The sequence below is a fragment of the Triturus cristatus genome, chromosome 12 (genome assembly GCF_964204655.1).
Source record: "Triturus cristatus chromosome 12, aTriCri1.1, whole genome shotgun sequence".
Lineage (NCBI taxonomy): Eukaryota > Metazoa > Chordata > Amphibia > Caudata > Salamandridae > Triturus > Triturus cristatus.
In genome coordinates, this window is record NC_140595.1 from 111,633,600 (window position 1) to 111,656,289 (window position 22,690).

At 44.8% G+C, this 22,690-nt stretch overlaps 1 protein-coding gene across 2 annotated transcripts in view; it reads right to left on the minus strand.

The window, feature by feature from the left end:
• Window positions 1–20,087, minus strand: part of CREB3L4 (cAMP responsive element binding protein 3 like 4) — a 55,557-nt gene extending 35,470 nt beyond the window's left edge. The window contains exons 1-3 of one of the 2 annotated variants that reach the window (XR_014971919.1): window positions 19,828–20,057; window positions 9,166–9,344; window positions 4,270–4,537 (exon numbers count right to left, since the gene is read on the minus strand). Coding sequence is in view for 1 of the 2 variants with exons in the window: in XM_085636871.1 (XP_085492997.1) it covers window positions 4,270–4,537; window positions 9,166–9,336 (439 nt within the window). In the remaining variant the exon portion in view is untranslated. Of the gene's footprint in view, window positions 1–4,269; window positions 4,538–9,165; window positions 9,345–19,827 lie in introns of both variants that reach the window. The other variant, XM_085636871.1, reaches the window with a different exon arrangement.
• Window positions 20,088–22,690: the final 2,603 nt, after the last annotated feature.

Sequence of the window (22,690 nt, forward strand, 5' to 3'; positions counted from 1 at the left end):
CGTGTGGGTACATGATCTAGAGAAGCACTGAGTATGCTCATGTGTTGGTAAGGGGCATATCTAGGATTTACTGGGATCCCTGCAGAGCAGAACTGATGGCAGCTCTTCTATTTCCATGAAATGTTGTAGAAAACTGTACTTTCTACCGAAGGATACTTAGTGGGTTCAGATTACAGGGAGGTCTGCCATTCCAACACTGTATGTTGAAATGCATCTCTGCACTTGGGGAAAGTCACCATAACACTTAGTGTCTGCTGGTAAGACAGACCTATCCCTAAACTGATTTTACTCCTTGCTGTCTTGCTTCTTTCTTCTCCAGACCATGACCCATTAGGAGTCAGATGCAGTGGCATCCCTTATCCTGCTCTGCTCAGCTACCCCCATTTACCATGTGATGGAACACACCTGATAAAACCAAATATGTCTCCTCATATTGTATGGTATTGTAATTGCATTTATATAGCACTTACTACACCAGACGAGGCATCAAAATGCTTCTTTCGATGAGTAGCGTGCTACTTCGGAACCCATAAAGGATTAGTGGTGAATTAGTATAGTGAAATATGTAAGTGATTTGAGTGGTGGATATGTTAGTCTGTTATTTGAATTGAGAAAGATAGTGGAGGGATAGAAGAGGGAAAAAGGTTTGTAGTTATATTGCGATTGCTACCCTTGATGGGGTGTTGAAGCGCTTTTTTCAGCGAGTAACACTCTACTCTAGAACTCATAAAGAATTAGTGGTGAATTAGTATAGTGGAAAGTACTAAAATCAAGAGGAAATATGTGTGGAAACTGCTCCGAATCAGAGAAAACATGCCAATTATTCTTTGTCCTACATGTTTTCCCTAATACTTCAGCCAAAAACTCACAATGCCTTTTAACTGGGTAAGATACCACCCAGAACTGTTAAGTCTGGCCTATATCCACCTCTATAAGGGCGTCTCGTAATGATGCTCCATATAGTGGTCTCCATTTTAACACAGGCGATATCGACAACTTGCAACACAAAATTGAGATCAGGCATTTAAGGGAAACGGTGAAGCACTATACCCTTGGACGCCCCTTCTCTTACACTCAAGAGTATCAGCAATGTTGATGGTCGCGTTGAGGGTGGGGTGCTAGAAAAGTCCTGTGAACATCTCACTCACAAACAAGACCCAACAACAACCTAGGCTCCACTCTTTGTCCCTACTGTATTGAAATGCAAAGTAGGTAAAGGGAATTATTTCAAAAGAGAACTTACACAGGACAGACCTCAGAGGATACTTATAGCGTGTGACCTTATCACATTTTCAGGTCTGGCTACAGACAGCTTTAGCTGTCTGCAACAGCGCATTTAATTAATTTTTCAGAAAAGTGGGTGGTGATCTTTGGGACAGTCCCTCCAGCCGTTGGTTTTTAGGTGATTTTCGTTTTTTTAATTGCTTGGATAGCCTGTCCATCAAGGTCATGGCCTTTTCAAGATGGTTACATTGTTCATTTGAGTTCTCAAAACTTTTTTTTCGTTATGGTGCATCAAGCAGTCCTTTGCTATGCCACAAATGTGACATGTAGCTGGAAAACGTGTGTGGTATTTGATGTATTTTCTCTGCTGACGCTGTGACATTTTGTACCCTTTACCTGCCATAATAATAGAAATAGGCCGTCAAATGTTTTGGCCTGATCCTGTCTTGTTCAAATAGCTCACCCAAACAAGTAGAGGGTGTGGGTGGGCTTACTGAAGTGTAGGAAAGTTGTATGGGAAAACTTTTGCCATTTGTAGGAAGTTCTGGAGATTTCTGTTTGCAGAAAACTGAGGTGATTGTGATGTGTTAACGTAGACACCCGGAACTATTCTAGCCATCATCGGTGCAACAGGATTAAACAAGAAAAGATGCAGGACAACTTAAGCCAGGCTGGCCACGCAGGTAGGAAGGTACGAACAGCAGTACTTAAACACAAACCCCAGACAGAAGCCATTTTTGGCTCAATGCAACTATTGCTAATATTGTTTGCATCAAACTGAAGAGACTAATGCTGACCCTTAAGCAAACATGTTGCAACCCTGGAGTGAGGTTCATTCTTGTCGGTGTTGTTTTAAAGATTTTCGGGGCCCTGGGCAAGACATATTTTTGTGGCCCCCTGTATGTAACTACTTTCAATTTTGTTACTTATTTTCTACGAATTGAATCCCGCATGATGGCAAACTTCCAAAAACAAGCTTCACACAAAAGCAATTAAAATATGTGTTTCCAAGGCCCCCAGAAAACCATAAGATGCCACTGGGCAAAGAGAAACCGACTCAGAGGTAGAGAGAAGTAGGCAGGGAAGAGAGAGGTAGAGCTATGGAAATAAGCAGAGGTGGGATAAAGTTCTTTCCAAGGGCCCCTTGAAAGGTGGGGGCTCTGGACAACTGTCCACTTTGCCCATGCCTTAAAACGTCTCTGATTCTTGCCACGGTTGCACGATAAAACCAACCCAGGCGGCACTAACCACATGCGAAGCAGAGGCAACAGAAGTGCACAGTTTATTTTATTTATTTGAAAAGTTTTATAGAGCGCGAACAAGACCCGGCAGGGTATCAGAGCGCTGTACAACGAGGTGCACGGTTCACTCACATTGCTAAAATATCCCGAAAGACACACAAACAGAGCCTTCAGCTGGATTTTGAAAAAAGGCATGACTACTGGACAGTTGGGCGTCATGGAGAGGGTGCAACTAAAAGTGGTAAAAAAATGATGAAAGAAAATATATTTCTTGACGCAGTGTGGGAGGGAACCTTAAAATAGTGCCTCTGTGGGTGCAATTTTAGACGATTATGCAATTTTTAATGATTTTGTCTTGCGTAACTGCAGAGGAACACTATATATTAATAGTGTCCTTTCTACTTTCTGAAGTAAATTAGCTGGCATTAAATATATATATAGTTCCGCTCACCCTGTACATAACCCTATTAAATGTGCACCTCTTATATTCTGCACACACCAGCTAAACTTTAAAACTTGTCTACTGAGCTCAGTGACATGTTTACTCTTGTCTACAATAATAAGCAGATCCACAGAATATACCTTACACATGTATATTTAACTGATTTAGCAGGAGACACTGTAGCACCACACACCAGATATTAAAAATAAATGTAAATTGATTAGGATTCTTCTAAATTCTGCTTTAACAACACTGATTGAAGGAAAAATTAGCACAGCTAGTAAATTAAATCCAGTATCAGGTCTGATAAAAACCCATTCTTCCACCAGTTTGAATTACATTTAAATGGGTCAGTGTTGGCGTTTCCTCCATTCCACAAAGAAGCCTCACCTAGGCCCGCCCTTTGCAGTTAACACAATTCAAACCCCGCCCAATAGTCAAATACAGCCATCAGCAGATGAGAGGTGTCACAAGCTCTACTGCATTCCATAGGCAGCGGCTCAGTTTGATCTGTTAGAGCATCAATTTCTTTTGTTAGAACTGCTTGTTAGTTACTCAAGAAGACATGAAGCAGTGTGTGGCAATTCCATAATGTTGAGCACAACTCTGCAGTCTTGCGTAATCCCCGTCACCCTGCATAAAGGTGATTTAAAGGTAACTTGGTGGAGCAACAGTGGGCACACTTCCAGCCCATCCCCTAAGCCTTCTCGCAGACTCCTGCCGAACACCTAACCACAGACTCCATGTCCTAAGAAAAGTCAATATTATAACTTCTTGTTTTTGCGATGGGCTGTAACTCTAATGCGATGGTTTGCTTAGGCCGTACCTGCTGCGGAAGGCTGGTTGTGGCTCTCCACAGCCAGTTCACTTGTATCTGCAGTGAACCCGCTCGGTCTCAGGGCTGCGAGCCATCCCTATGCAGGCAGACAAGAGCCGCAAACTGCACCATCTCTATTCGTCCATATTTTAAAAAATTCTAATTTTCAGCATTTATGATCCACTGCATGTGGTAAGGATACAATCCCAGATGTCGTGCCCACTCCCTATGGATTTGAGAGAGACCTGATGGAGCTGCGGTTTGATCTTCATGCATATGTAAGAGATGCATCTCTGTAGGGACCTTACATCGCGGAACGACAATAGCCAGATAGCCCTAAGGCTGCCTTCCCTATTCTTTAACTTATGGGAGCACTGATCTAGAAGAAAGCAGTGGAAGAGAGGACCACAGATGCATTGGTAATCCCTGAAATTGCTTAGCAGGTCAGTCCCTGCTGGGTGAAGCCCAGAGGTTTATATCAATCCTTTCGAGAAGGTTCTATCAATAATCCCAACTTGGCTACATTTCTAAACGGGTGCACTGACCTAGCTGTATGGAGATGATGCCATCGCCGTGGACTGGCTCACTCTTGATGGTACCCAAGGAGCCAATGTCAAATACAACCTCGTACGGCGCTGCCAACGCTTGCTCCGACTGGCTCGTCTCACTGTGCTGAGGGCTATCTGGTGGGTGGTCGTCAGAGATGCCGCTGTCGCTCTCCGGCGATTCGATGGGGGTGCTCAAGCTGTACACGTCGTTTGGGTTGATCATCAGCTGCAGAAAGTCGTCGGGATCGTCTCGGTCTTTCAAGGCCTAAAAAATCAGGGAACAAAGATTGGGACACACATGGCACAGTCAGTAGAAGCAAGCAAACGGGGGGGGGGTTAAACAAGGCATGGCAACACAGCAGGGATCCCTATACTACTATACATATGTCCTGGCCACCAACATACAATTTATTAATAGTAGCTTTCGTTGTGGGAGTGAAGTAGGGGTGTGGATGTCTGTGATAAACTGTGTGCAAGTCAGTGGGTGTCTGCATGTGTGTGTTTTTCAGAGTCTGTTTATGTGCATTATTTAACAGAGGGATCCTGCAATAATGGCAGTAACAACTCTGTTAGTTTTAAAGACAATTTAAATAAAGTGTTCATCTTTTTGTGTTGTTTCAAAGCCAGTTAAAATGATAAAATACATATATATGTGATGAACATAGAATTGCTTCTATTCCTCAGTCTTCAATCCACCTACAAATTAAATCTGATTTACTGTGGCTACCCTTTACTACTTTTCTGTCATCGTCATTTTAATCTTTATCTGTCCTTACTATATATTTCTTATTCTTTTCTTTTCCTTGTTCTTTTCCCTTCTTCTTTCTCTGTCTTCCTTTCCTTCTTTTCTTTTTTCTCTTTCCTCTCATAAAAATTAACTTCCTTTTTATGTAGTGTATACACTCTAGCATTTACACAGGTTCTTTGTATACCAGTGTAGTATAATATGTTATATCTATTTTTCTTAGGTATTTTTTCTTTTTTTATTGTCACCGTTTTAGGAACATTAGCATAAGTGTTAAAATAGTTTGAAACTTATTCTATAATATTCACCTATTTTGCAGTTACTATTTATCTATTATTGTATACTTATACTCTGATCGAATTTGACTAATTTGATATTTGTATTCCTGTGTTCTTTATCTTCAATAAAAAATTATTTAACAAAAAAAAAAAAATGTAAAATACATATAACTTGGGTAATCTCATCATAGAAGTAAAATAACATCAAAATGCAAAAACCTTGTGCAATAATAATTTTACCAAACAAGTACCTCTCTACACTGAGCACCACTAGCTGAGGCTTATGAAAGAACATATTTCACATAGGCTAAGGGAAATCTTTTTAAACTAATATAGAGAGAACAAGCTCTTTCTATTGGGCAAAATTCTATACAGCAGATTCTGAAAAAATGTTAAAATTCCCAAGAGGCTGTTGTCTCAATTTTAGGGGAGGCAGAGTTAAGAGAGACAGGTATTTGGCTTTGCTTTTGCCTGACCAGCCTCTCAGAAGCGTCCGGTGGTATAGCCAAGGTGCCATGAACCAAGTGAAAGAAAGGAAAATAAGTGTCCCTAACTGCTGCATGCGTAGTAATATACAGCAATTATCAGGGCCTGGTGCCGTTAAACCTGCTGCACCACTGGTTGCTACGCCCCTGGGGGCACCTGCGTGATAAGAGATTTGCAAGTCTACCTTCGAGGCCAGGTTGCCCTCTGGGCTTAACCGATCTTTTCTCTTTTGTCTACACCTGCCAAGCAGCCAGACAGGCTCCTCCACTTTCTTTACTTCCTTAACCTACACCTCCAGGAGTTGCAGAGTTTGCCTTCCCCGGTGTTCACCCAGAACATTACTTGCCACATGGACCTAACACGCATATTTGTACCGGCCCATGATTAATCTCAATGCAGGGGTGGCTCCTCCGCTATGGCTGAGGAGCGTCGCCCCACTGCTTTCAAGCAGTGTGAAGTAGAAATATAAGATGATAAAAACTGAGTTTATTTATTTATTATCATTTTATGTTTGTGATGCATTGCGAGCGCGTGGGCAGGGCTGCTCTGCTCTTGGAGCAGGGCAGGGGAGGGAGGAATGGTTTGCCCACTTATAAGTGCGCAATTAATGTTTGGCCAGCTTTCTCGGGCCGCCCAAACCAGTCATGGGCACTTTCCCTGTTCTCCATGCAGGCTGCATTACAGCATGCATGGAGAACATACCCAGGCCCCCATTCCCTGGGTGAGCGTCGAACCAGGATGCTCAGACCAATCCTAACCCTGCATTGCAGTGTTGTGATTGATCAGAGGAGCCTTGCTGCTTACCAATCACAACACTGAATTGCAGCATTATGATTGGTCAGTGGGCATTGGCTGTTCTTCCTGTTCCTCGACTTTGACGAGGAGAACAGGAGCAGAGACAACGGACCAGAGGCAAGGAACGTTTTTTTATTTTTTATATGGCCCACCCCTACCCCTGCACGAGCCGACCCCCCTGCCACCCGCGAGCCATGCTGGCCGCCACTGTCTCAATGTACTTGCCCCCAGCCTGTCCAGCTTTAAGTATCCGTAGTTCAACCCATTATTCGAGCTGTCAGGCTGTCCAGCAGTGGACATCCCCATCCTCCTGACTTATACGACCCTCAAGGACCACTTGGAGTCCTTACTAGCACTGGACACGACTCAGAGAAAGTTGGTTAAGTTTAGAACTAGGAATGCCAAATATTCAGTTGCAAGAATATGCACAAATGCTCGAGTCCTGGGGTTTTCATGAAAGCCTTCTTTGCCGATTACCTGATCCCCTCAAGACTGCAAGAGCCCCCCTCCGAGAACAAGCATTAGCAAATCCAATAGACCTCGCCTTTTGGACCTATTGGCTTTGCCACTTGTATTTAGTCATGCAGCACAGCACAGCAGATGCTGTGCAGTTTGGCTAAAGAATAAAACAAAAAATAGAAATTCTGATGCAGCCGGCCGCATGCATGTACCCGCAAAATGATGCCGCTGTTCTTTGTTTTTTAGTTACTGATCCCTGTTGGGTCGGTAACTAAATACAAAAAAAACAGACAAAAGCGTATTTTTTGTAGTGGGGGTGGGGGGGAGCAACATGGGAGAAGCAGCCCGGAGGGCAAACGTAACAGAAGGGCAATGGGATGGCATACTTGTAAGGCAGGGGGCAGAAGCAACATGGGCGTGGATGCAAGGCAGAAGCAAAACAGAGGGCGTGCCTGGATGGAAGCAACACAAAAGGGCGTGAGTGGGCAGAAGAAACTTAGCAGACATGGGTGTGCGAAGCAAGTCGGTGGAAGAGCAATTTGGAGGTGGCTCAGAGAAGCACACCAATGAGAAAGCAACATGGGCCGAGACTGGAAGAGAAGCACGAGGGCGAGAGAGAAGTATACAGGGGGCCGCGAAGGGGAGATAAAAGTACAATGGAGACAACTGGAAAACACATGCACCCTTGTGGAGTACTTAAACAAAAGAAAAAAGTAGTGTTTCAAAAGTGAGCAGTGGAAAGTCACATGTAATGTGTTCACGCTCCAGGGGAGGAACAAACACATGAAGAGGAAGGAAAGCTCCCATGATCTAGCATATAATAAGCAAGAAAATGGGAGTGTCAATAAGGCCAAACAATTGTATGGAAGGGGCGTGTTATAAGCCCACTGCAAGCTCACAACATGTCTTATAGCAGGCTTTGACCTGAAAAGGCTTCGGACAGCCCTACAGCCTCAACACCATCATCGGACGCAGGAAGTGGTATTACTATTGTGAAGCTAAAGAACATGAAGACTGGTGAACCAGTCTTTAAAATGACTGACTCTTTGAAACAGTCTATACAGCAAGAATACGAGGATTATAGTCTTTCTGGATGCAAGTGCTGAGACACAGGAGAAGCAGTACTGGTTCAGGCAATAGAAGCTGTGGAGTCGAGGCATCACTGTGGCGCCCAGCTAGATTCAAGGTGACATAGAAAAGGAAGATATACCTCTTTTGGTGGTCAAAATTTGGGTGACTCCCTCGCAGGACAATAGTGACTAGCTGTGCACGTTCAGTGCTTGTTCTCTGTCTCTTCGCTGGTGGCAAGTTACTGCTGGATAACGTTTGTCAACATAAACCGGTGACGTGGAAAGTAGGAGAGCCTGTGCTTGCACTGTGTGGATCAGTTCTATTTATTGATCTAAAAAGTCTTCTTTATTGCTACTCCCCTACAACCCATCCCAATTTATTTTTTTACCCCCTCCCTTCCCCAATCTTATCCCTTTTAAATGCAGGGTTGAAGATTGCTATTATGATAGTGATGATGCATTAGAAAATTACAGGGGCTTTGCGTTTGAGTTTGGCAGACAAGTGGGAGTGAGTGAGTGAGTGAGTGAGTGAGTGAGTGAGTGAGTGAGTGAGTGAGTGTGTGTGTGTATTCCGTTTGAAGTTTGTGACTTCCACAACATACGTTATGTGGTTGCATTGCCTGCAAAAAAAAAAAATATTGAAACTTTGACTTGCTACAAACCCATCCATTTCTATCTCCCCTCTTTCAGACTATTTGTGCATGCCCCAACCCCAGTCCTCTCGTTTCTACCTAGCTCATTTCTTCTACCTGCCTTGGTTCATCCATTTTCTCTCCCAGTCGATCGCTTGTCCTTGCTCCCTGCCCATCTTTTAGAACCGAACACCAGTCCATCTGTTTGTACCTACCCCAAAATGTCACCCCCAATCTGTCACTCTGCACCTCTCCTACTCGACTCAATTAAACCTGCCCCATGCCCAATCCTTTCTACCTTCTCCAACTCGTCCCTTGCAACTATGACAAGCCTGTAAATTTGTAGCAATACCAAAACAAGCTCCATCCGTCTGTACCCACCTCTTGCCACAGCCTTCCCAAAGTACATGCACTGGACTCAACCTTACCCGGTTTTCATGGACTGACCACTCCTCGAAGAGTTTCTCCGCTGCAGCCCGGTACACATGCTCGGACAGCGGGAAGGTGCCACTCTCTGCATCTGGGAATGTACTGCTGGAGAAGAGCTCATCCTGCTGTCCAAAGAGAACCCCCAGCAGCTCCTCGTTCTCTTGGTCCATTGTAGCACCTGGATGGGATGAGACCGAGCCAGTGTTAATAAAGGACCCCGGTGCATACCTGCTGGACACATCAAAGAGTCTGGGATACACGGTGGGAGCTCGGGGAAAGACACACTCAGCTCTATAGGAACACACAGGTGGGCCTGATGCCCATGCTGAGGGAAGAGGAGAGAGCTGGAAAATACCTGCCTTCTCGTGTAGTCTTTTACCAAAATGAGAAAAAAAATCCCCTGAAGGTGAGCAGTGGAATGATAGTAGCCAGCCAGTCAGAGGGATGGTAAAGAAGCCAAGCTCCAGAGGAGGGACAAACACAAGCTAGGATAAGGAACACCATCCATTAAGAAACAAGTACATCAGAGTGACAATAAAATCGATCAAGGGGAGGATGGTAAGCCACCGTGACGTCTTGGTAAGCTTATGATAGGCCTTTTGGAGCCAAACAGCTTATGGGTGATCTAAAAATACAAATAGAGGATGTGGATTAATGGCCAGAGCGGCTGACTTTGAAGCTGGGGAACCAGGAGGCTCAAACATCCTGTGATTCTTGGCAAATCACTCAATCTCCCCGTGCCTAAAAATTGGAAAACAAATGTTTAACTGAACTTGTCCGTCTGTAATGCAACTGGTGCTCATGTAAAAGGTCTCCGATACCTTCGAGTCGAGATTGCGGTATATAAAACTGAAAAAAATAAGTGTATCAAACATTTCTAAAGTGCAAGGGCGCTCTTTTTTTTTAAAAAAAGTACTCCGTGCTGCTCTTAAAATGTGTCCACATTACAAATTAGTGTATGGCAGGATTACATTCACAAAAAGTCACAAATTCACTGACTCTACTGACCGCATGTCTCTATAAAGTCGGAGCCTGCCTGTGACACAAAGACATCGGGAACCGTTTGGAAAAAGTCAACACCGGGCTTAGAATTCGGTCAGTACTTAATTTTATCCGGTGGGGTACCAGCAGTCATTTTTGGGGACCGGCACTTATTTGTCCTCATTAGACATTTCCAGAGAGCAAGGGAGGGAAAAACACACAAAGGAGAAAGACGGAAAAACCGTCACAAAGGGAGAAAGCAGACCCCTGCCAGAGCCACTAAAGGGGCAGACAGTGTCTGGTAGTGGATTGAAAAGGCCTGAGGTGGATTCGACACTAGCAGCCTGGGTATTCGGCTCGCTGACATTTAATAGTGCCGGCCGGGCTTCTGAGCGTCCCTTTTGGCACCCGGGACGCATGCAATGTCAGGTTGTCCACTACACAAATGTGAAATAAGAATAGCTAAGGATCACAAGAAAAATAAGGATGCATCAACACACTTACTTCAGCCACAAGCCCTCGGCCTCCACTGATCCTAACAGTAAATACCATGTGCAAGGCCTCCTGCAATTTCAGACGAGTTGCATATGATGGAATGGATTGTGCCCAGTACTAAAATAAATTGAAGCATTCGACTCATCAATGTTTATTCTCTCCAATGAGGTCATCGTAGAGACCAAATGGTGTGCGCAAATCAAGCCCTCGTATCTGGGTTCTGTAATAGATTTTGTATTCACTGCAGAGGTTCTGTGTGCTCTTGGGCCTCTTTCCCACAGCAACAGTAGATTGATGCTCTGAAAAAAGATGAGAGAGAGAGAGAAGAGAGAAGAGAGAAGAGAGGGAGAATCGACCCCTTGGGTACTGCATAAGAAATCACAGATGAAAGGTAGGCAGGTGTCTTTTCATAAAGCAGCCATATGGTCTCTCTTCAGCGCTCTCCTGTGGTAGGTGTCCCTACACAGCCATACCCTCCTCCTCAGAATCGGCAATGCCATAATGGACTGTCGCAGAACCACGGAGGCATCCATTGTGTGACCGTGCCAGAATGGAGCAAGTAACCCAAAACAGTGCTTCATCTCTGCCAGCAGCTGCAGGTGGCGAGCCCTGACACTCATTTTTAGGTCTTGCTAGAGCCAGCGCATGCGCTGCTCTGCAAGACATTTAGTAGGGGCTTTAAAAAGTGCTGCCACAAGCTGCTTTGGCTGGCCTAGCGCTTCCGTTCACGCGAGCGTGCACACGCGCAACCGCCAGCCAAAGCACCCGATCAGGCGCCATCTGTCTTTCCCCTCTGAACGCTCCTCCTCCGCCGCGTCTTGCTTTAATTTGCGCTGCTTATCTGTCTTTCCTCTCTGAACGCTACTCCCCCGCCGCGTCTTGCTTTAATTTGCGCTGCTTATCTGTCTTTCCTCTCTGAACACTCCTCCCCCGCCGCGTCTTGCTTTAATTTGCGCTGCTTTCACTTTCCCCGCACGTTCGACCGGCTTCAACTTTGCAGGTTCTTTCTTTCTCAGCATATACTTGTTATATTTTCTGATTACACTATGGCCCAGAGGAAATCCTACACAATCTTCGACACTACCGACCTGTTTTTCTCTCCACGCTCTCACCAACATAGTCAAATCAAACACGACTCATTAGGTGAATTAGTCTTTAGAAACGTATCACAAATTCGTAAAAAAAAGAAAAAGTTGCTGAAATGTAAGACAATTTGAAAACTGAGCCCAAACGTGCACTGACTGCCTGTGTGATACTGAAAGAAATTTTCCAGTTCTGAGTGCCATACAGTGCGTTTTTGAATCTTGGGTAGCCTATGAGTCCCTGCTTGTGCACATAATGCATACCTTAGTATATGCAAACCTATCACCATGTCTGCATGTTTATGGTGCACATTTAGGCTTATTGTTAGGGTCGAAAAGAACAATCACTGGGTTGAAGTGGTGACTAGTCTGCGAGGCAGGAATGTAACAAAGTAAAATAATGCAAAACGTTAACTACGGCCATGTGAAACTCTTTCATTTTTTTCACGCAGAAACATTTGAATCTTTACTTATATTTTCATAACTTGCCGCTTTTCCAGAATCTGAAACTGCTGCCTGTGGTCTTTATCAACGCAATCATTTTTGTGCTGCGTTTGAGGAAAAATTCCGACTAAGAAGCACTTTTTTTGGAGCCCGTCTACACCAGGTTTGGCTGCATAAGAAGTCTGACGTCGGACGATCTGGAGTCGGCGGAGGGCTTCCTTCTGCATCCCATAGACCTGATCTCTGGCCGACCCTAATACTGCTTCAACAGAGTATCATGTCCTCCTTCCTCTCACCGCCACCAGGCTCTCTCCCACTTTGTCTATCCCCTTTCTTCTCATGTTCCTTGCTGCGCCCAACTGTGCACCCTGAATCCAGCACAGTACAGATATTCTAAGGAGCAGGCTATCATAGAGCACACACCCTAATTTGCCAAAAAGATACAAAATCGCATTTCATTAAAAGCAAAGACAGGCTGGTGAAATACATACATCAAGGGTATTACGTTATCTTGATAAAAATGTGATAAAGAGACAGCATACTTGCAGAATTCTCTAACCCCATATGTAGAGAGATGGAGATGCTTTCATTTAGGTTAATCGCTTATTAGGTCGAGCCTGGGCAGGATAGGATAGGATAGGATAGGATAGGATAGGATAGGATAGGATAGGATAGGATAGGATAGGATAGGATAGGATAGGATAGGATAGGATAGGATAGGATAGATAGATAGATAGATAGATAGATAGATAGATAGATAGATAGATATTGGACAGTGGCGGTTGTCACTTTGTAGTTATAGTTAGGTCAGGAATTTTTTGTATCACTAATAACTTTACCACCATTTGATGAATTTTCACAGAACTTTCCAAAACAATTTCATCCACCTCATTTCCTTCTTGTAAAGTTTCTGGGTTATCCATCAAGCAGGTGCCAAGAAAAGGGGGGCTCTCAAAATATTAATTTCACATGTTAAATCCCATAGAACTCTTCCATTGCAGCAACAGAAACAAGCATTGAAAATGCAATAGGTCTCGCCTTTGATTAAGTTAAAGTCATTTATTTTGCTAATGGTATTGTATAGCAAAGCTAGTGGCTTTAACTTAATCAAAGGCAAGACCTTTTGACTATGCCAATGCTTGTTGAGGATTGTAATGTATTTTTCATCTTCAAACTGATACGCGGAGCAAGAGAGAAAAAACGTAAATAGGGAAGAGAGAGGTTTCTAAGGCTGCAGAACAGTGCTTTAAATGGGCCCGTACTGTTCAGCACTGAGTAACTGCACTTTTTAGGTCTCGCCTGAGACAGCGCATGCTGTCTCTTTGAGACATTTAGTAAGTGGCTTTTAAAAGTGGCACCAGAGGCTTTTGGTGGCCTAAAGCTTGAGTGCACGTGTGCGTGCACGCCCGCAGCTGCCATCTGCCTTTCTGTCATGGCTCATTAAGCCTCCTCCACCCCCTTGCTGTCTGCTCTCACTACCCCCTCCCTTCTACCCCTCCCTCCTCGTTAGCTTGTTATTCTTAACTTCGGAAGCATCTGATATGAATTCTTCGAAGAACAATTCACTTCCGACTAAGCCAATGCCGCCTCAGACAGTAGACATTTTCTGGTGCTTGTTGTGTGTTTCTTTTTGTCGCATTTGTCATATAATCACTGTATAGAACGTTACACCATTAAGCACACATAGATCTTTTTCACTATACGGTAACTTGTTGCACAGTGCCCGTTTTTTATTTAATTTGTTACAATTAGCGTCCAGTTGTATTAACTTTCTCCACCCCTGCTTAGCTGTTTTCACACTAGTTGCCCCGTCTACTGTTGGAGTTTCCGTTTGGACTACATACAGTTGGGACGAGTTTGTGGGGTTACATTGCGCGTCAGCCTGTCCATGCAAGCCACTGTGCTTTACCTATGGGATTCCCTTAACCAGCACTGCGCTGTGATTAGGCCATAAGCCCTATCTTTTATTGAGATCGCGCTTGCATCTCACTGTCTTTATGGCGTTTAGCTCCCACGCTCGTCAGACTTTAATGCAAACATAGGCTAGTTCACGCGTCTCCTTCACATTTTTATTCCCCCACTGTGCCGCCACTCTCATTTCTTTACTACTTTCACTATCCCCGGAACCTCTCCCGTTTCGGCATCGGATATCTAGCCACGATTTGGGGCATTGTCGTGATTGTGCATTTCATGCTCTGCAGCAAAATTACAGTTAATCAGTTTGCACTCTCATTATATTTTATGTTCACCGTAAAACACACGCATCTCGTGACTCCTAACGTGATGCAACTCAGTTACCTGCCTATAAAGCTGCTACTTGCACGTAGCCTGGTCTGTGCCCGTGTCTTCTTTGCTGCCTGCAACCACTACGGGACTTGCTGATGATATATATTTCCCCACATTTCATGATTTTCATAGTGACGTGACAAAGATTGAAAGCTTTTGTGAAGCTGCAACAAATGTCATGGGCTTTTGCAAAGTATACCTTTCTGTGCAATTTGTATGGCCGCATTCAAAATATAGAACCATCTTTATAGTCAGTGAAGAGGGTGGCCTCAGCAGAACAGGAATATATGTTTGCTATATATGAATGCACACATGTATAATCAGATCAGACTCTTTATTTCCAAGAAATGCATTCTTACAGAAATATTGCACATTATTCAATTCATTGACATAAGCAATTACAAATATCATAAAAATCTACAATAAATAGCAATCAATTAAATCAATACAGCAAACACAGAACACCAACCTAAAACAAATATAAAATGGTTTATAAATTAAAATATCTTAAAATTAATTGAGCGATCTGCAGCCCATTATCCCACACGTATCAAAATGTTTGAAAGCGCAACAGTTTAACCAACACATGCAAAGCTCATTCCATCAGTTAAGGCTACAAGAGAGCATTATACAGGCCTATATAACATAAACCGGCAGAGAGACAATCCATTTAAAACATGCATTGGCATTGCCAATAGGTCTCGCTTTTGGGACCTTATAAGTATTTAGTTATGCAGCTCAATATCCATGGTGCAACAACATCAACTGTTGCATGGTTAAACACTTATAAGGTACAAGGTTTAGCCATGCAACAGCTGATGTTGTTGCACCAAGGATATTGTGCTGCAAAACTAAATACTTATAAGGTCCCAAAAGCGAGACATATTGGCTATGCCAATGCTTGTTTATTTTGAGAGGAAGAGTACCTGCACTTCTCAAGAGAGACATAATACTTTTAATTGGAAAGTACCAGCACTTCTCAAATACAAGCAGGTGCTCTCTTAGAGTACCCGCACTTCTGTTTTTCCATTTCAAGCACTGCTGGAGATGGAGTGTTAGTGACATCATGGACAACTAGAGCTTCACTCGTGTTGTCAATTTATGTCGCTCAGAAGCCCTTGGTGAAAAATATCCCCATTAATCACAGCTACCAATCTACAATGCTATATATTTCAACACAAGTTTATTGTAAGTGTGGTAAACTCCTCTCTTTTTTTAAAATCTGTGTTTTGAAAGTGCAACCTAAACAGGTATTTTGCTACACTATACCATTGGCTTTCTTCAACCACACTCTTTCGGCTATTGGCTTCAAACTGAATCATTCATGTCTTGGCTCAGCCCAATGAAATACATCTCTCGCCTATTTCCAGTGGATCTTTGAGTGTATCCTTCCACCTATTCCTGACTGCTTGTATTGGTCTGCATGAGGGACTACTTTGCAACTATAGCCCTTTCAGTCTGCTGCTGACTCCCTCCAGTGTGTCTCATTCTAATGTGCTAAAACTTCATGCGTTATCACATGATTCTCAGGCCTATTGCCTTTGCTAATGCTTGTTAAAATTAAGTGAGTAGCCCTGCGTCCAGCAATGATGGCATTGACCAGAAGGTTGCTTGGGGCAGGGAAGAAAATGGTGGAAGGTCTGCAGCGGAATCCAGTATCTGAGATTATACACGGTCCGGAAGTGGTAGGGATAATATCATGTACAGTGGTCAGAACTCAAAGTTTCCAAGGTACATGACTAGCATCTTTTCTTGAGGAGAGAGGACAAGAGATGTGGTGTCCCCCATTTTCTGCTAACTCTCGTAAACTGAGGGTTGGAGTGCCACACGGCTCAGCTCTGAGTCCTACTCTAGTTAATGTATATCTCACTCCCTTGGCCACCCTGGCGGAGTCACTAGGGGCCAAGATCATGTCATATGCTGATGACACCCAACTGCTCTTTTCATGGAAGAATAATGAGGCATTCCCAGGTGATCAAATTCGTAAATGCCTTACTGCAGTATTTAGGTGGCTATCTTTAAATCAACTTAAATGTAATGCTGGAAAAACAAAGCTCCTATTCTTCGGTCTTGATGACGAAGTACCTTGTCAGTCCTTCTGGCCATCTGATGCCTCTCCTCCGCTGACTCAAAATTTCCTTGGTGAAAAAGGTGGGCATTACATTTGACGGACAATTGCTGTTTCACACCCAAGTCAATTCGGTGGTGGGTACTTGTTTTGCCCTGCTACGTATGTTGCAAAATTTCCTGTATCTCTTGTCTTTTACGGACAGACAACAAGTGATCCAAGCCCTGATCACATCACGGTTGGGCTTTGGGAACAAACTTTACATGAGCCTACCCAAATACCTGATTGATAGGCTGCAGTAGGTCCAAAAAGCAGCAGCTCGTACTATATTCGGGTTATCTCATAATTCCCATGCCACAGGACTTCTTCAGAGTCTCCATTGGTTCCCGTGAGAAAGAGAATCATCTTTAAGATAATGCTCTTTACTCAGAAAGCTGTACACAGAACCGGCCCATCTACAAAACAGAATTAAGTTCTATATTCCTCAGTGACACCTCCGCTCTGCAAATCTCCGTCTTGCCAAAGTTCTGCGGGTTAGGAAGGCAAGGTCGGGGGCATATCTTTGTCTCTCCCGGGCCCCTCCTTGTGGAATAAACTTCCGCTGACACTCCAATGCATCAAGTCTACACCTGTGTTTGGAAAAAAACTCAAGGCCTGGCTCTTCTCCAGTCGCTAGGTCTCTCCCTCCCATTTCCCTCTGACTGCTCTTTCTGCACTAGGACCAGGACACTCCCTGGAGTAACAGTTGCGCTCTACAAATACACTACATAAAACATAGCTCATCCAGTTTGTCATTTAAAAAATATATATATACTTTGCATTCTGGGATATGCAGGCCAGGTTTTATAAGGGCAAACACATGACTATAAGTCCCAGAATGCAAAGTAAAAACCTGCCCAGTGAACAAAGGAAGGCTCTGAGACAAGAACGTCAGTGATTAGTGGAGAGCTCCTGGTTTATCTGTTGAATGGTTTCAGGGCACACGATATTCATCAAGATAAGAAAAAGCGTGTATCCACATGCAAACATCATACGGCCTACAACCACTATGTTTGGATAGCTAGCGGAGTAGGTTATCCGGTAGTTATTCAGGTTAGTTGTGTGCACTCAAGAAAAAAAATGAATGCATTATGTGTAGCTCTGATCATCACCAGCGCAGCACTTCGTCCCAGGACACTTGTACAAGTCCCTACAGACAGACTGTCCAGGATAATATGAACGGTAGTAACCAGGGCTTTAAGTGGGCCGGGTCCTGCCCGTGCTCAACACTGGCAGCTCTAAAAGGCAGCTGCTGAGGCAGGTCCCTATCTGGCTCTCCGTTTTTGCCATCACCCTCAAGATGGAAAAAATATCTTAACTCTGCAGCAGCAGCACCACCCTTCACTGGTTTTGATTTAACTACAAAGAGACTCGTTATAGTTCTTTCACAGTCATTTCAGAATTGAAGCATTTTCAATATTCTATACAAAAAAGCAATTGTTGTTGCTTATATTTATCTTATGCAACTAACAACCATTGGCAAAGCCAATAGTCCTGGCTTGTTACAAGTGTAATGTTACTTGTATTATATATCTGGATGCAACGTCAGGAGCAGCAAATTACCAGTCAGGCGGCACACTATACTAAGCATCCACTTTTAGCTTAGGTGTTTTAATCCACGCCCTAATTACATCGGCCACGCCCCTTTGAGAGACCGCCCTTCCCCCTCCAAGTTTTTTCAAACCACTTAAAGCCTTGCTAGTAACTGTAGAAAATATACATATTAAGTAAAAGGTGAAACTACAATTCCCGGCATTCTTAGAGCTGTAGATTTAAGAAATCAGCGACAGGCGTAAAATCACCCTCACGTAACCGATCGCGACGCTGAGCTCTCACATTTCCCCGATCTGTGTGTGACAAGCTCATCTAGCCCAGGTTTCAACTTTGCATTCTGGATCCTGTAGTCCCGATTTTTATAATAACCAGTGTTTTAAATGGGTCGGTACTCACCGGTACTGAGTCCCGGCACTTCTAAGTTTTCACCCCTAGAGTACCGGAACTTCTCCTTGTGTCAAGAGAGTACCGGCACTCCTAGAGGCATGTTGGGGTCAGGCTCTGGGGTATGGGTGCATGCAGTGCAGGTGCTACTGAATACATTTGGAGGGAGCGTGTTTGTGAGGTGTTCTGACAGTCAATAGTGGGTGTATTCCTGCTCTCGGTTGCTGCTGCTGCCTTAAACTCTTAACTGACAGAGTGACAGGAGTAAGGAGCTGTGGCCTGACGGACAGAGCTCCTCACTTTGGAACTTTTGCGCTGTCAGTTAGAGTGGAAGGCTGCCGCGCCGGAATGCACTCGTCATTGTCTGTCAGAGCGCCCAACACCTTTGGCCAAGTTTGGCTCATGTGTACAGTGCGCAATTGGGGGGATATTATCAAGGACGGCGTTAAAATTATCGCCGGTTTAGCGGCAGAAAACTGCCGCTAAAGCGGCGATGATGGGCTTGATAATATGCCCTGGAGAATTCCAATAGAAGCCCATTATCGCCGCTTTAGCGGCAGTTTTCTGCCGCTAAACCGGCGATAATTTTTAACGCCGTCCTTGATAATATGCCCCTAAGTTCTTTTCTTTGCAATTATGTATAGCGCACACTTGCCAGAAGTGTATTAAAGCCCTTTAAATGAGAAGTGCAAGTTCTACACGAAAGCATACTTTATTTTGTTTTTATGGCACGGGGAGTTCAAATCCAATCCTGTTATTCTAGGCAAACTCCCCCTGCCATAAAGACTTAAAAAAAGTATGTTTTCATGTAAAACTTCTGCTTCTCAAGTAAAAAGCTTTAATGCTCTTTGGTCAATTTCGCACTATATAAAACTGTAAAAAGCACCCTGCACATATGAAGGAACTTAGCCGAAGGACACTAGGGGGATTTTGCATTGAATAAGAAAATTACGCTATTGTTAAATACCTGACTCGAAGCCACAGCCCTACCAGACCCTCAATCAATTTGGTGAGTACCGGCACTTTTCTTTTTACAGTTAAAGCACTGATAATAACATAAAACAAGACTACAAGTCCCAGAAAGCAAAGACAAAGCAGGGGAAAGATCCCCATGCCACGTTCCTGGAAAAAAAAGTTAGAACTCTGAAGATGACAGCTAACACACGGCACACTAACTCTCCCCAGCAATGCAGCTCTGCTCACCACTTCCCAGAAGAAAAGCACTCCCTCACCAGACATACGCGAGATGCGAGATCAGCGACTCGAACGCCCACCCGTCCTCCCTCGAGGATTTTCATAAAAAATAGAAATAACAGGCGTGCACTTGCGTTTTTTTGATGAAATGCGGAGCACGGCCGTCCCTGGCGCGGAGAGCCTCGATAGCCCTGGTCAGCTCTGCGGCAGCGCAGGCGCGCGCACGGGAGCCAGCTCGCTCCACAGCAGGATCTCCGCATCCTGGACGGGCAGTCCAAGTTCCACCCCCGGTGCCTGGGCTGGGCCTGTTTACCCGGCCGGAGGTGTGGACGCCGTGCTTCCTCGAGGCACACGGAAGCGTAGCGCCGTCTCCTGAGGTGCGCCGGGGCACGCGGAAGTAAACAAGGCGCTCGTTCACACAAGGAAAGTGTCCGGGTTCACGCAGGTGGCGGCTCCAGGGCGGGCGCAGACGTGCAAGCGGCCCTGGAAAGAAGTTGTAAGAACCACCCTATGCTTGCAGCAATCAGTCGTGACACTTCACCCTCTTCAGAAAGATTTACCGACACAAGAATGATGGAGAGAAGGGAGAATGTGGAATTGTAAAGTGGCTTCACCAAGACTGCAAGAAGTGCAGCAGGGTTGCCACCCAAACAGCATTTCACCGGACTGGCCGGTATTTTAATGCCAAGACAAGTTAAACAAGCATTTACAATGCAATGGTCTCGGCATTGGTAAAGTTAGAGCTATTGGCATTGCTCATGACATTATTTTTGTTTATGTTTTTGTTTTTAAAACATTTAAAGAAACGGCATTGGTTTTTACAATGTCCATAGCTTAATCACTCTCAAATGCGAGACCTATTGCATTTGCACCCACACACAGAGCCACCTACACACACACTGATTAAGCTATTGACATAGTAAATAACAATGCCGTTTCTTTACATGTTTATAAAAAAAAACATAAACAAAAAAAATGTCCTGAGCAATGGCAATAGCTCTAACTTTAACAATGCCGAGACCGTTGCATTGTAAATGCTTGTTCGCTAGCCGAGACCTAAAGACTAAATAAAACATGTTCCGCAGAGGAAAATACAAGCAGCCTTCATTTTGTGTTCAGGCAGTGTTCTTGAGTGTGTACAGTTTTCCCCTTTAATATGGTTGTGAAATCTATGCTTTCAGGCAGCAGAAAGGAACCCCCTTGCCAAACAACACTTGGAAAGAGCAGGGGGAAGTGGGTGGGGGGAGTGGATGCGATGTCCTCGCGCTACCCTTCGCTCCACCCATGCACAAACTTGCAAACTTATAAACCATCGCAAAGTTATTCCTGTACAGCATCCCATTAACCCCCCCCACTTGTGACCATTGTGCCGCCTGGCACTCTCGTAGCGGATGCATGGGGGACTATGGCAATAAGAGAGGCCATCATGGCCAGAAGGGGCATTACTCTTCTGACCATCAGGTGGCGATCCGGCACAAAAAGAGGCAGTGGTATAGTTAACTCAAGTAACTATACTGCTGAATTTCACTGGTTTATGTCCCAGGGCAGAAGCTCTGGTGTCATGCCCTGGGGCTGGCTATACACTTCCTCTGCCCTCAGCTGCCCTGGTGGGTCATCTTTCACCACTGTGCTTGTCTGATCGTGTCACTTTGAGATTTGGCGGCTGCTACTTCTACATTTTTTCTAGTGCCACCTGTTTGTGGTAACTGGGCGCTCAAAATGCATTGCATGTAAAAAAAGCGAACACGCCCCTTTAACGAAGCGTTCACTGCACGGCAAGAAAACAATCGATTTGGGTATTGACACAGCAGCAGGTTAAACTTAAATAACCTGTTCACGTAATACAGCCGCCTGGTTACCAAAATTAGCCCTGGTACTGCGGCCGACTCCTTCCCAGCCTTTGCAACAGAGGGGCGGCTCGGGTTTGTGTACTCTCGGCCAGACTGTTACATAATAGGCTGTTTGCTCGCGACCGGAGACCCTGCTAATCCGGGCACAGCGCGCGCACTTATGTCATCAACTAGGTGCTAACCCTTTACATGTCCCTTTCCTGAATGCTGCCACCTCGCCCATGCACCTTCGCCTCACCCTGATTATATACGCCTCCACTGCAGCCCTCTAACCAAGTGCTGTCCAATGTTATGAACCCAATGTTGTTCACCCACCCTGATGCCCTTCCAGCCAGTGCAGACCACAAGCAGCTCTGTGCCACGTATCCCCCCTCTACCTGGACTGCACCCACGGTGTTCCACTCCCTCTTCTGCTCTCCCCCTCACCTCCTTCTCGGCCGCTGTTACTTCAGATTGCGAACACTTCCGGCACCCACCTCCCTCCCGACATCCCCGGCGTGGCGTAGAGGGTGGGGCAAGAGGGGTGGGGCTAGGAAAGTAGCCTTAGGAGCGCAGGCTAATGTGGGCCGGAGGGGTTAAGGCGGTGTAGAAGAAGCGAGGGCATGTGGGAGGAGTAGTTACTGAAATATCAACGGTGGGATTTATGGTCGTGATATGGTTCTTTTTCAATAAGAGGGCAAGTGTGGTGCTTCAATAACCGATTCGGCGTGAACTGCCTGAAGTTACTACGGAATATAGCATTGTAGACCGAGAGACACGGTTCTGATTAGAGGGATAGAATTCAGCGCTTTGTAATGTGCGGTACTATATTGGAAAGATACTGAATAATTATTATCAAAATGCTAAAACATGTTTATCCCACAAGCAGACGTCAGGGTAACCCCCCTCCTCCTCCTCTCTACGCTAAAGATGGCCGCTTCGAGATCACAGCGAGGCTTGTCCTTTTTCCATTTGTACACTTCAGCGGAGGCGGGATATCAGGCAAGCTCCTCGGCCCTTATAAGGGCTCAAACAGCACTTCAGAGCGAAGGGTTGGTCATCGAAATTACGTTTTATCTGGCATGGCTCCGTTATAGGAATTAGCTCCACGGGCTAAAGAAAAGCTCCAAATACAGCCGAGGTCCGCCTGCTTTGTGATGTAATCTAT